Genomic DNA, 12932 nt, shown 5'->3' on the forward strand with positions numbered 1-12932 from the left:
GACCGTGGCGGCCCCGGTGGAGCCCGCGCAGCTGGCGGGGCCCGAGCTGCAGCGGCTGGTGCAGCGGCTGGTGCAGGTGATGCGGCGCCGGCGCTGCGTGGGCCTGAGCGCTCCGCAGCTCGGGGTGCCGCTGCAGGTGTTGGCCCTAGAGTTCCCCGAGGCGCTCTTCCGCGCCTGCGCGCCGCGCCTGCGCGAGGCCCGCCAGATGGAGCCCTTCCCCCTGCGCGTGTTCGTGAACCCCAGCCTGCGGGTGCTGGACAGCCGCCTGGTCACCTTCCCTGAGGGCTGCGAGAGCGTCGCCGGCTTCCTAGCCTGTGTGCCCCGCTTCCAGGCCGTGCAGATCTCAGGTGCGGGGCATGGGCAGTGGCTGCAGGGCGGTTGGGTAAACAGTTGCGTCGCTCCTTCCCGCCCACGGAGGCGGCGACCGCGGGTGCCACGAAACAGCTTTCTCAGAGCTCCAGGTAAACTGCAGACTTGTGAAGCGCAGGCTCAGTGCCGCCTTCCGTCGGGAACTAAGAGCCGGCCGGGGGAGTAGGTGTGATTCAAGCCTGACCGATTGGGATAGGGAAGGAGGTTCCTGGGACAGCGAGCCAGTTCGCTGAGGGCATGAACTGGGGCTGGGAACGTGGCTTAGTTCCGATGGTACCTCACACCAGGTCCTCTGCCCTGTGCGCTCGCTCGGTGTCCCATACACAGACTTTTGCCCCAGTTGCCTCTGTCATGGTGGAGTGGGACTAGTGGGACCCAGCTTTGCCCAGTCCAGGGTGATATGCCTGCCATTCCCGGTCTGCCGTAGTGCAGGAGGTTTTGTGAAATGGAATTCATTGCAGGGATTAAAAGGATTGTTCCTTTCGAGCAAGCCACTTGGTCCAGGTCAGAAAGTAAAGAGTATCCCTATATTTTATAACGTACCAAGTTGAAAGGCTTTTAGGAGTTGAAATCAAACAGCAGTATTTCAGAAATGAGAGGAATGTTCAGAAAGGAAGCACCTAATGAAGATCATCTCTCATTTCAGCCGATAGTGAGCCCAGCAACCTGTCGGCGTTAGAGCACACTGAATACTTGGTAATGGGCAAAGTTAAGGCATCTTTTCTGGGAAGGATAGGGGTTGCTGTCTGCATTCCCTTCTCATGTCGCGTCTTGTGAATAGGAACAGCCAAGGACAGGGAAGAGGAAGGAAGTTAAAAACGATGCAGTTCAGCATATCCTTACCAGGCTGTCAATTACTTTGCAGGTCTGGACCCCAGAGGGGAGCAGGTGGTGTGGCAGGCGGGCGGGTGGGCAGCCCGTATCATCCAGCACGAGATGGACCACTTGCAAGGCTGCCTGTTCATCGACAAAATGGACAGCAAGACATTTACAAACATCCACTGGATGGAGGTGAATGATTAGTTTTCCTGCTGCATCAGGATTCTGGAAACCAAAACACAGACACCTGGGCTGTGAGCTGGGAATGGCTTGCTTGACATCAACTTGACATTGGCCTGGCTCTGACAGAACACCATGGATTGCCAAACCAAGCTGGAGAAATATGTTAAAAATGTTTGCCCTGAAATCAGCCATGGACAAAATATTGCCTTCAGCTTGAGAAGAAAATGAACTCCCCCCAAAGAATGGACGTTTCCTGATGATTTCGTATGGTAATAAAGGGGGCAAATGAATCACCACTCTTAGTAGACATGCTTTCATAGACCTGTATAATCTAACCCAAGCCTAAGTTTGATAACAACATAGTCCCAAAATACCTGAAGCTGTGTTTAAAAATGCAGGTTAAGGCTGTGGTTGACCATCTTCACAGATTTCTTTCTACAAAGGGCTTGTGTGTCTCCCTGCAGAGTCCTTCTTTGTCTTGGACACCAGCTTCCATGTGTAGGTCAAACAACAGAATGGCCACAATTCATAGAAGTGTTTAATGACAATATTAACATAAATGAGTACCCACACATTTTACCAGATTCACACAGTTTTGGTCTCCGCCTTCTGCCTTCTACCTTTAACAGATTTGGGGATGATTTTCCTGCTGAGATCTCTCGGGCAGCTGGTACTTGGCTCATTCTTTGGGTGGAGATCATGGAGCACGGCTAGGGGAGGGGTGATAGTTGAGAGGAAGCAACGAACCTCTTCCTGTCACATTCAGAAAGCAAAACTTGAGCTTCCTGGTCACACTTATTTTGAAAAAATAAATTAGCCTCACACTGACCAATGATTAGCTTTAAAATACTATAAGAGCTTTGTCAAGAGGTGAAGGAACTTATTTCTCTAGATACTGGTCTTGCCTCATTTTTATGTTGTTTTGCAATGCAGGTACCCTTCCCAAACAGAGCCCTCAAAATCTAAGCACCCATGTAGTAAGTCCAGTCAGTTATTTAGGAAAAAAAAGTGTTTTATTTATTTAATGTTTATTTATTTTGAGAGAGAGCATGAGCTGGGCTGGAGAGGGGAGGGAGAAGAGGCAGAGAAAGGAAGAGAGAGAAACCCAAGCAGGCTCCACACTGTCAGTACAGAGCCTAACGTGGTGCTTGAGATCATGATCTGAGCTGAAAACCAAGAGTCAACGCTGAACCCACTGAGCCACCCAGGTGCCCCGGAAAACAACGTTTTAAACAGCAGTTAGCATATGGAAGCCAATTTGACAATAAACTATTAAAAAAAAATAGGGGTGCCTGGGTGGCTCAGTCAGTTAAGCCTCTGACTTCGGCTCAGGTCAGATCTCATGTTCGTGGGTTCGAGCCCCGCGTCGGGCTCTGTGCTGACAGCTCAGAGCCTGGAGCCTGTTTCCGAGTCTGTGTCTCCTCTCTCTGCCCCTCCCCCTCTCATGCTCTGTCTCTCCCTGTATCAAAAAAATAAATATCAGTTAGCTAGGGAAGCCCCACTCTCCTGCCTGTCTCTAAACAGGCATTGTGGGGGCCATACTATGAGGCCAAACAAAAGGGACCCAGCTCTCTGTGCATTACACTTTGGAAGGGAACAGGAGCCAGCAGGGCCCCAAGGTTAGATACTCAGCCCCTGGGGATGTCTATAGAAGACTCTTCATTCGTACTAAAAATATGGATCCTTATGAAGATCCTAGTTCAGTGAGCCTCCATTCCCTTGGGCAATGTTCAGAAGCTCCTGCAGGGTGGCATCAGAATATTCCAATGCTTCCTTACACCTTACAGTGCTCTGAGGTTGACAGTCCTTATTGACGCCTTTGTAATGTAGGGCCCTGACATCTGCCTGCAGCTTCCTGACCTGGGGGCCCAAGAGCATATGGTTGCTTAGAGTAGACCTTAGAGAAAGCCTGAAACTACGATATTGTGGACAACTTGAGGTCACTATTGTAACCAAATCCACTTAGGAGGAAGGATTTGTTCAACTCCATACTGTAGACCAAAGGCAACAAATCTGCATTTCTACTGAAATCTCTCCCACCTCAGGCAGAAGATTTTAGAAGTAAACTACCAAAGTGAAAGCCAAAGTAGACAGAAGGTTTAGGATAGAATTCCCAAGTAGGGAAGAGGGAATTTCAGGGTTAGCGTTTAGGGGAGGAAATTCCTCTGCCCATATTAGCCGTGTTTAACACAGATGGTGAAGCCACCGCATCAGGCTATTAGTTCAGACCCAAATGTGAATAGGACATTCATCACCCTCCATCCCATCACTGGTGGCGGAGAGAGGAATGGAGAGGCATGGCATCTGTGACAGCTGTGATGAGCCACAGCAGCCCCGGTTTCTGTTAACCCCTGTGACTTGTCAAGGTGTTTAAGCAGTAGAAAGGAAGAAAAAATAAAATAATAAAGTGAGAAATGCCTGATTCAAGTCAAGGTGACTGGAGGCAGAATAAGAAAACACAAGCAGCTAACAGGAAACCGCACAAGTGGAGGCAGTGTCTGTGCTGGCTTCGACTCCAGCACTTACAAACAGTAACTGGTGGCTGAGGGCATATTAACTTACCCAGGGCTATGGGAACTCCTGAGCGACAACGATGACACCTACAGGGGCTGCATAAGTGTCACAGGAGGTCCAACCTGCTGCTGCAGCGGGTTATTGAGGCAGGGCTAACGCACCCGCACGGGGGAGGAGCTCTTGGGCCCAAGCCTTCAAGAAACTCATCAAAAGTTGGCTCAATTCAGCAGCCATTCCAACCAATCACAGAACACCACAGGGGCAAGGCTAACGTGATCTACGAGTGGACCACATAATCCGTTCTGGACAGTTCGGGTTTTACTAAGATCTAGAACAAGAATACCAGCTTCTGAAGGGGGAGGAGGGCCGGAACAACGCGATGCCAGGCCTTCTGTGTGCCGGTATTCATGTGGTCAACGTGCGACAGCTTCCTCATCAGACGGCGTTTCTAGGGCTGCCTGCTCCGGACCTTGGGTGTCTCGCGATCAGGAGTCACAAATCCAACGGCCACAGGGCCTGGGCAGGCAACACAAAGGAGAGCAGCAGCCCGTGGGGACAGCTGCGCTGGAGAGCACGTTCTGCTCCCAGACAGGGTGGCTGCTGACAGGCTGCCTCGCGGGGACGCAGGCCCGGCATTCCCGATCTCCCAGAAGCCAGAACTGCGAAACTGTACACCAACTCTCTTGCTTTTCCGATGCTGGCAGCAGATCCAAGCGCACACAGCTGCCCCAGGCCCCCCAGGGTCGCAGGGAGAACTGTCCCGGTCCCACATGTGCAAGGCCCTGGCGAGAAAAGAGTTCTGGCCAACCTGACCGGGGGGACTGACAGCAATGCTCTCCTCTGCTGAAGAGAAGAGCGCGGGAGAGAAAACCAGAGGGTCTTTCTATTGGAAGCAAGCGTGGCCTTCAAGGAGCCCCAGACATGAATCAAAGATAAGATCACTCAGGTGGCTCAAGAGGGAAAAGGATTTATTAGCCCATTTCCAGGGCAGGGCGCCAGGGGCAGTGGCTGGGCTCAGCACTCTCACATTCAGAGGGAAGAAAAGGCAGCAGTGAAACCCACCCAACTGCCCTCACTCATTCTGATCTACACAGCGTTGTGCTCACAGAAACCGCCCTCTCCTCCTGCAGGGAGGACACAGGGCCCGGGGTGCTGACAGAGGAGGTTGGGAATGGCTTGGCTTTACTCTCAGCCTTCACAGGCAGGGCTGGGCTGGCGACCGGGGCATTAGCCACCGTATTCACAAGGAGTAAAACTTAGGTCAGAAGGAATGGGTGGAGGGAGCTGGCGAACCCCTCTGAAGGTCTGTACCAACCACACAGTGTGGGCTGCTCCTACTCCCTGACGCTTCTGGGAGATTTTCACTTTATTTATAAACAAGACAAAAATCCAAGCAGCATTAATTTAGGGGAACAAAGAAAGGTTAAAAAAAAAAAACCTGGAGGGGCAGGACAAGGAGTTGATGAGCATCCAGAAGAGGAGGAGGAGTCAGTAGGAAGAACCAGTGTTCCACCCAGTGCCGAATGTGCTTCCGTGTCTCTGCGGCCCTGGAGGCCCTTCCTTCCCGCTCCCCAGCGGGTGGCCAGACAGCAGCGGGGACGCCGGAGTGACGTCAGGATGAGCCCCGGAGCCCTGCCTGGCTGCTGACATGGGGTGCCGTGGAATTTTTACCCCCATCAATTCCTCCCACCTTCACCCTCACCGAGTGAAGAAATTTTTAACTCTCCTGTCCAAAGTCCTCTGAGAATTTCTTCACTTTTAGGAGGTCCTCCGCATTCACGGTGGGCCGAGTGGTGGCCAGAGACCGGAGCATGTCCGACTGCAAAGACAAGGGCATGAAGCTGAGGAGGAGCCAGGCTCCAGGTCCTGGGCCTCCCTGTGTCACAGACCGATGTGGTCCGGGGCAGGAAGAAGCCTGCCTTCACGGTCACTCCCAGCCCCAAACGCAGAGCCCCCCATGGCTGCCCGGCTTCGGCCTGAGCGTCTCCTACGATGGGACAGCTCTTCCCTCCGGAGGCGGCGGCTCATGCGGTTTCCAAACAGGCCCGCTCGTCATCTGAGAGAATCCAAGCTCCCCTCGTCTCTTAACTCCTGTGAGAAGTTCTTTCTGACCCCACACCACACCGGCCACACTGGCAGGACACCTGCCACACGTAACAGGCAAGACCATCAGCAAGACCAGGATGAGTAAAGGGCCAGGCTAGTCCCCTGAGGCTGCCTTTGCAACGGCATCAAAGCAAACTGCTGAAAGACACTGTCTCCTTCTGGGCACAAAACAAGCCAAACCCACGGAATGACAGTCACACCAGGTGGCCTTTTTTCTTGCTGAAGAAAGTAAAATGCTCACACTACGGTCTCATCCTGGGCCCCCAGTAAGTCTAATGGCAGGAGCTCCAGCTACCCAGAGCCCCACTGGCCGTTCTCTGTTTCGGAGGAGGCACAACAGGCCAGGACAGAAAAGGGGAGAAGCTTATTTTCAGACCCAAGGCCCCAGTTTTCTGGGCTCTGTGCAGTCCCTGGCCCAGGCAGCCAGCCACTTACCATGCAAACCACAGGCTCTAAGAGTTTGTCACCAGGGACATCCATCCAAGTCATCTCCATGGCCTCTGGGTCCCCTGGTGAACATGGGGTCAGGAGGTCATCGATCATAACGCTAGGGTTGGTGCGGGAAGGGCCACAGACCTGCAATCAAAGAGGAGTTTGGCCGGAGGGGTTGCCCCTGGTGCTCAGGGAAGGGACAGGATGCCTCAGATTCTGAGTGGTGAAGAGAAGGGAGTGACAGGGAGTGAATGCAGGCCAGGGTTTCGAGGTCATTGGTCTGAGAAGGCAATGCCTTCTTCAAAACTCGGGTTGGTAGTCAAGCTCGAAGGAGGATTTCAGAGGTTTGTGACCAGCCTGCTCATGCAGGCCCTGTTCTCCAGAACCTCAGTGTGGGGTCCAAAGTGCCTTATCTCCTCTTCCTCCTCATCTACTCTCACAACCCACCACAAACGCAGTGACATAAGAAATGTCTTTCCAACCAGTCTGCCTTACTGGCAACATCCCGCCGAACAACCTTAAGGCTAATTCCCTTTCTTCAGCTGTCGACTCAAATGTCACCTGGGGTGACGTACCCTTTAAGAGTACAACCTGCTCCAAACTTCAGGGACACCAGACCCTCCCCTGCTCTGTCCTTCCCCTCCTCACCCTCAGGGAAACACATTTCTCCCCAACTAGAGAGGAGGCTCCACAGGGCAGAGATTTTGTCTGCTCTGCTCACAAATGTCTCCCCGGCTCCGAGAACAGCACTAGGGGCAGAGTAGGTCGCCTGGCAGACGCTGGGCAGAGATGTGCTGTGTGAAAGGCGATTCTCCTTCCAGCGTGATTCGGTGCCACCGCCGTTCAGACCCTGAGTGGATCCCTACGCATGGCGGCCCAGCAGGAGGTGGCGGAGGTGGCTGCCATGTTCTCTGGCTTCACAGTCTGAGGTGGTCACACTCGAGCCAGAAAAACTATAGCGAAGGACAGAGCAGGGGCAGCCGCAGCCCCTGGAGCCAGAGGGCTCATTTTGTACCTGCCCTGGATTCTCCAGGAGACCAAAGATGTGTCTATCACCTGAGCAGCCAAGGAGCTGGGCGAGAAGGCAGATGTCCCCGTTCCCGTGACACTCCCTAAGCGACCCCCTGCTGGCCCACTCACCTTTTTGAAGTGCGTTGCTGACTGCACTTTTCGAACAGGCTGCATGAGGGAGTCCCGCACTATGATGCTGATGTCAGCACCCGAGTAGCCTTCCGTCTTCCGGGCCAGCTCGTGGATGTTGGCATCCGTGAGGTTGTGGGGGGTGCTCCCCAGATGCAACCGGAACATCTGGGCACGGGCAGCCTCCTCGGGCAGCGGGATGTAAATCCGCTTTTCAAACCTAGAGAGCCAAGCACAGGGCAGGACTTGAGAGCAGACGGCACAACAGTCTTAATGGCGAGGGGCGCTGGGGTCCCCCGAAGCTGGCCTCACCGAGGACCCCGCTTGCCGTGCAGGTGTGAAGAAGCCTCCAGGGAGAGGGGCCTGGCTGCAACCACGGCTGCCAGCGGCAGGCTGACCACGGCTGGAGAAAGCCCATGGCTCCTACTGGGGAAGGCTCACCTCCTTCTAATGGCTGAATCCAACACCCACGGGATGTTTGTGGCACCGAGGACCAGGGTCCCGTCATTGTTATTCCCCACCCCTGTGGAGAAAGGGAAAAACAGATGCTGACCCAGAACACCCGCGTAACCAGGTAGAGTCTGGGAAGCACCTGATGTGGGGCCATCCCTGTGCCACTGCCAGCAGGGCCCCCAGCAGCTCTGTGGGGCCGAGAGCCCAGAACCCTGCCTGGCCCGGAAAGAGCAGAGGGCGGCAGCGGAGGCCGTGGTGATCTCGTGGAAGGCCTAGGGAGACAGAGCTGAGAACCGCTCCTGGGACATTTTCTCTCCACCCTGAGGACAAGCAAATCCAGCCGCAGCTAAATCACAAAGCCCGGGGCTGGCCCTAGGGGAACCAAGAGCCAGGGAGGGCACCCAGCACCGGCACGCACCCTGCATCTGCACCAAGAACTCCGTTTTGATCCTTCGGGCAGCCTCGCTCTCATTTTCATTGCGGGACCCACAGAGGGAATCCACCTCATCGATGAAGATGATGGAAGGCTTGTGCTGCCTGGCCAGCTCAAACAGGTTCTTGACTAGCCTGTGAAGGTGACAAGCGGGGCTGGGATCAGGACACCCACACACAGGCCCGGCCAGGGGTCCAGTCACTGCTTCTCTGGCCCTTCCCACAGGCGGGGCAAAACTCCAGTCATGCTTGGATTTCAGGAAAAGTCATCACAAACCCACTGGCAGCACGGTACCAGCGGAACAGTCTGCCTTGGCAACAGCCTCACTCATTAGCTCTGGATTTAGGACAAGTCACTTCTCCTCCACTCAACCTCAGTGTGATCCTCTGCAAAATGGGAGTCGGTGTGGGAAATAACTGAACGACATGAAGTCCCCAACAGGGGGCACCCACCTGACACCCAGAGACTGCAAGGCCTTTCCCTTCCCTTCCAGACGCCGCCTCTCCCCCAAGTTCCCATCAATGTCAGCACTCTTTGTTAGGACAGTGTCCCACCCAGCAAGCTAGCAGGAACCCCCTCTTCTGGCTATTTCTCTCTGACACCCAGCAGCGGCTCCTTTGGGAGGTGACGTGAGGGCGGGGCACCGGGGCCTGGCAGCAGACTTACTTCTCACTCTCCCCCAACCACTTGGACATCAAGTCCGAGGAGGACACGGAGAAGAAGGTGGAGTTGTTGGCCTCTGTCGCCACCGCTTTGGCCAGGTAGGATTTGCCTGTGCCAGGGGGGCCGAAGAGCAGTATCCCTCGCCAAGGCGTACGCTTGCCTGTGAGAAAGGATAAACTAAGGTGGGCTTCCTCCCGACTGGGGAAAAGGAAGAGAGAAAAAGGGGGGACTTCAGTCAGAGAGGAAAGTTCTACAAGACAAGTGATTTGAGAAGTGAAGGAATAAAGGGAACTGAACTACCCGCCGAGAACTTGTTCCTAGCCCTGGCTCATGACCCCCAAGACCCTGCAGCATGACACTGGCTGGCACTGGTTCCTGACCCTGATTGCTCACTGGGGTGGTCAAGTCAAAGTCCTAGTCGCAAAGGTGTTTCTGTCACCAGAGAGAAGGAGCCAGATGATGGCGAGGAGCAGGTCCTGGAGCCTCTCCCAACTCAGAGCCCGTGGGAAGGTCGGGCCCCCGCCCGCTGATGGCCAAGAGAGCCAAGTGGCCACCTGCTCCTGGACACCTTGAGAGTGGCAGCCCTGAGCTGGCTTCCTTGAAAGCTTTCACTATCTGGGCCTAAAGTAGCTCAACTCTTACCTGTGAACAAATGTGGGAATTTAATTGGCAAAATGACAGCTTCTTTGAGGGCCTCCTTGGCGCCCTCCAGCCCGGCCACATCACTCCACCGGATGTTGGGCTTTTCCATCACGACGGCACCTACAAGAGGCAAGCGGAGCCTTGGACCGGGCGCCTGACTAAGGCGCCTGAGAGCCGACCCTCTGGGGGCCCCCACCGCGCCCCCTCCCATCCCTGCAGGGCCTCGGGCCTCTTACCCATCAGTTGTTCTTGCAGTTTCTTCTTCTCGGGATTATCCCCTTCACTGTCACTATCGCTGCTGGGAAAGGAGGCAGAAGAGGACATGCTAAAGCGACAGGCGGGTGGCAAAGAGGCACTGAGAGCGAGGTCGGGCTCTGGCTGCTGGCCCAGTGGTAGAGACTGTCCTGCTCAACAGGAAAGACCCACAAGCAGGTCCCTCAAGGACATTGGGGCCACCTGTTCTCGACACTCCCTCCACGTCCTCCAGGAAACACTCCCATCACCCATCCTTGTTTCTTCGTTAAGGGAGCAAGAACAGAGATGTGCACCCTCTCTAGAAGGCCGGTGAGGGCCGTGTGCTTTGGCTGCACATCCGGAGCTGCTGCGCAGGCAACAGGAGCTGTCCCTGGCCCTTTGCACAGACTTACAGCCAGACAGCAATGGCTGTGACTCGGAGAAGAGGTAAAGTTTAAGTCTAAAGGGGGGCACCTGGGAAGGGAACACAGTCGCTGGTCTCATCCCAGGGAAGGTCCCCCAACGGGACAAGTGGTTGACCATTCTCAAAGCTCTTCCCGCCTCCCTAGGATGCCCCACCCCTTGGCCCCCCTCCTCCTTTCCCAGAGTGTGCTCCCTGCCCTGGGCAAGCCCACCCTGCAGGGATGCGGCTCTCAGCTGGTGTGGCAGCTGACACACCACCCACCCGTCTCCCGCTGCATGATGCTCCTGCCTGGCAACCTCTCCGTTGCCTCCAGTACCCCCTGGCCTTGATGCTCAGCTACCTAGAATCTCTGTGGTGGGTAAACCACAGACGTGAGGAGAGAGGCTGCAGGGCGAGCACTGGCTTTGGAATTGGAAACAGAAGCCCCAGGTGTGGGTCCAGACTCCATCAAGCGCCGGCTCGGTGACCTAGACCATCTCTCACACCTGAGCGTGCTGCCTCACTGGTCAGATGAAGACGCGAGCTGTGATCATAAGAGCGGCAGACACTTTGTCATCCTGCCTGCATGCAGAGCTCTACCCTCGGGGCCTTCCCCACATCCTCTCATCTGCTCCTCAGAGCAGCACTGGGCGGAGAGGCCCGCTAACCTCCTTCTAGAGATGAGGAGCCTGTAGCCATGGCACTTGTCCACGTTCATGTGGCTAGAAAGTGGCAGAGCCAGGATATACCCTGAGAGTCTGACTGCAGAATCCAAGCCAGTGACCTCCCCGTCTCCCTCAGGGCTGGGGCGCCGCCCACGGAAGTCCTCTGCGAGGGTCCTGCCGGGGGCAGCGAGGGGCCTCGTCACCAGTCGGGGCGGCACGTGCTCACGGGGCGTCCGGCCAGGTCCTCCCCTCCTCCACACTCACCCCTTGCTCTCACTCTGATTTTCTTTGACTGGCTTCTTGCCATGCTTCTCTTTGTTTCGTAAATAATCCTTCAGCTTCTCCGCCCGGTCTAGGTACTGCATGCACTTGGCTCGAATGCTCTCCTTGGCCTTGTCGCTGTGTGCCTCATCTGCAAAAGGGCAATCAGAGAGGGGTACCTGCTCTGCTCTCTGCTCTCGCAGGGGCTCTGCAGCAGGGAGGGCTCCGCCGGGACTCACATTTGATAGCGTGCAGGAAATACTCCACGGCATGCTGGTAGAGCCGCAGTGCCTCCTCGTAATTCTTGGCTTTATCCTCTTCCGTGGCTTTCGTGACCAGGTCAATGGCTTTCTGGAAAGGCAAAGCAAATACCTCAGTGCTTCCCAAGAGACCCAAAAAGCCCTTGGGGTCCCAGGCAGCAGGAATCCTATGGATCTGTGGGCCGCACACCATTGTCGGCCTCTATGTCCAACGCCAACCAGAAAGGCCTCAACAGGAAGCTCTAAAAGACAGCCCTCCTCACAATATGCTCATACAGTTAAAAGCAACCTCCTTCTCAGTTTCACTCTGGATTTCAGCAAGTGGAAACCTGATCACATATCTCAGGGTAGGGCTCAAAGGGAGAATCCACTTTCTCTTCCATGTCTCAAGGGAAAGAAAAATGGACCTGGACCCAGGGCCTGGAACAGGGGAAACACCAGAACCAACTCACTGCTGTGCTGCTCAGCACGAAGGCCAGAAACCACATGTGACCTCGAAAGCCAGAGAAGAGCCAGCCCTGAGTCTTAGGAGACAGACGAAAGGGAGCTCTACTTCCTTCTACTGACCCAACTTGCTTTTCTAGGGTGAAAAGAGAAGATGGTTTTTCGAAATTTGCTACTTAGGGAAGGGACGCCTGGGCACAGGGGTCAGTGTAGCAGTCGCTTGTGAGAAAAGTGCTTGCTTAGCCCAGAGGCAGGTATGTGCTGCTAAGAATGGTCCTCTGGAGTCTTGTAAGAACTCTTGAAAGTGTCTCTGTGAATCTCACAAACCCTGTAGGCCTGTGCTCTGGACAGACCCTGAAACACGCTGGATCTGGCAGGCAGCTGCCCCACACTGACATATCCAGGTCCAGAAACCATGGCTTGGGGGCGCCTGGGCGGCTCAGTCGGTTAAGCGTCCGACTTCGGCTCAGGTCAGATCTCGCATTCGTGGGTTCGAGCCCTGCATCGGGTTCTGTGCTGACAGCTAGCTCAGAGCCTGGAGCCTGCTTCAGATTCTGTGTCTCCCTCTCTCTCTGACCCTCTCCTGCTTGCACTGTCTCTGTCTCTCAAAAATAAATTTTAAAAATTAAAAAAAAAAAAAAAAAAAGAAACCATGGCTTCACCAACCCAGCAATTATTCCCAGAAGTATCCTCCTCAGGCTGATCAGCACTAGACGCCCGGCCAGCAGATCCCGCTGTAAACACACAGTTCCATCCACGGCAAACAATAAACCTCCTGACCAGCTCTGGGCAGGGCCCAGCTTTGTGCAGCCCTTCCTCATCTGGAAGTAAGAAGTCTCCGAAGGGAGCAGCTAGTTCTACAAAACTAACAGGCTGCAGTAGATCAGGCTACATTGATGAAAACTGAGCTC

At 54.8% G+C, this 12932-nt stretch overlaps 2 protein-coding genes across 2 annotated transcripts; one reads left to right on the top strand and one right to left on the bottom strand.

Moving 5' to 3' along the window:
* Position 1: 1 nt before the first annotated feature.
* Positions 2-1667, top strand: PDF (peptide deformylase, mitochondrial; the record flags this gene model as incomplete). Its single annotated transcript, XM_029924229.1, has 2 exons — positions 2-347; positions 1235-1667. Coding segments are annotated over 2 exons (504 nt in total), but the record flags the coding sequence as incomplete, so codon positions are not given.
* A 3169-nt stretch (positions 1668-4836) lies between these two features.
* VPS4A (vacuolar protein sorting 4 homolog A) lies at positions 4837-11770 on the bottom strand. Its single transcript, XM_029924230.1, has 10 exons — positions 11557-11770; positions 11321-11468; positions 9991-10052; positions 9755-9874; positions 9116-9272; positions 8435-8583; positions 8005-8086; positions 7564-7783; positions 6427-6567; positions 4837-5704 (listed from the first exon to the last, which is right to left on the bottom strand). Exons 1-10 carry the CDS (start codon positions 11768-11770, stop codon positions 5603-5605), a joined length of 1395 nt encoding a protein of 464 aa, XP_029780090.1. The 3' UTR covers positions 4837-5602.
* Positions 11771-12932: the final 1162 nt, after the last annotated feature.

This window comes from Suricata suricatta, chromosome 16, assembly GCF_006229205.1.
Source record: "Suricata suricatta isolate VVHF042 chromosome 16, meerkat_22Aug2017_6uvM2_HiC, whole genome shotgun sequence".
NCBI lineage: Eukaryota > Metazoa > Chordata > Mammalia > Carnivora > Herpestidae > Suricata > Suricata suricatta.

Excerpts from the sequence above, each read along its gene's own strand:
- VPS4A (XM_029924230.1), bottom strand. The coding sequence starts at position 11,770 with ATGGTGTGCGGCCCACAGATCCATAGGATTCCTGCTGCCTGGGACCCC. Across the intron at positions 11,469-11,556 it reads TTTCCTGCACGCTATCAAAT|ATGAGGCACACAGCGACAAG; the intron begins GTGAGTCCCGGC and ends GCCCTTTTGCAG. Across the intron at positions 7,784-8,004 it reads GATTCAGCCATTAGAAGGAG|GTTTGAAAAGCGGATTTACA; the intron begins GTGAGCCTTCCC and ends TTGGCTCTCTAG.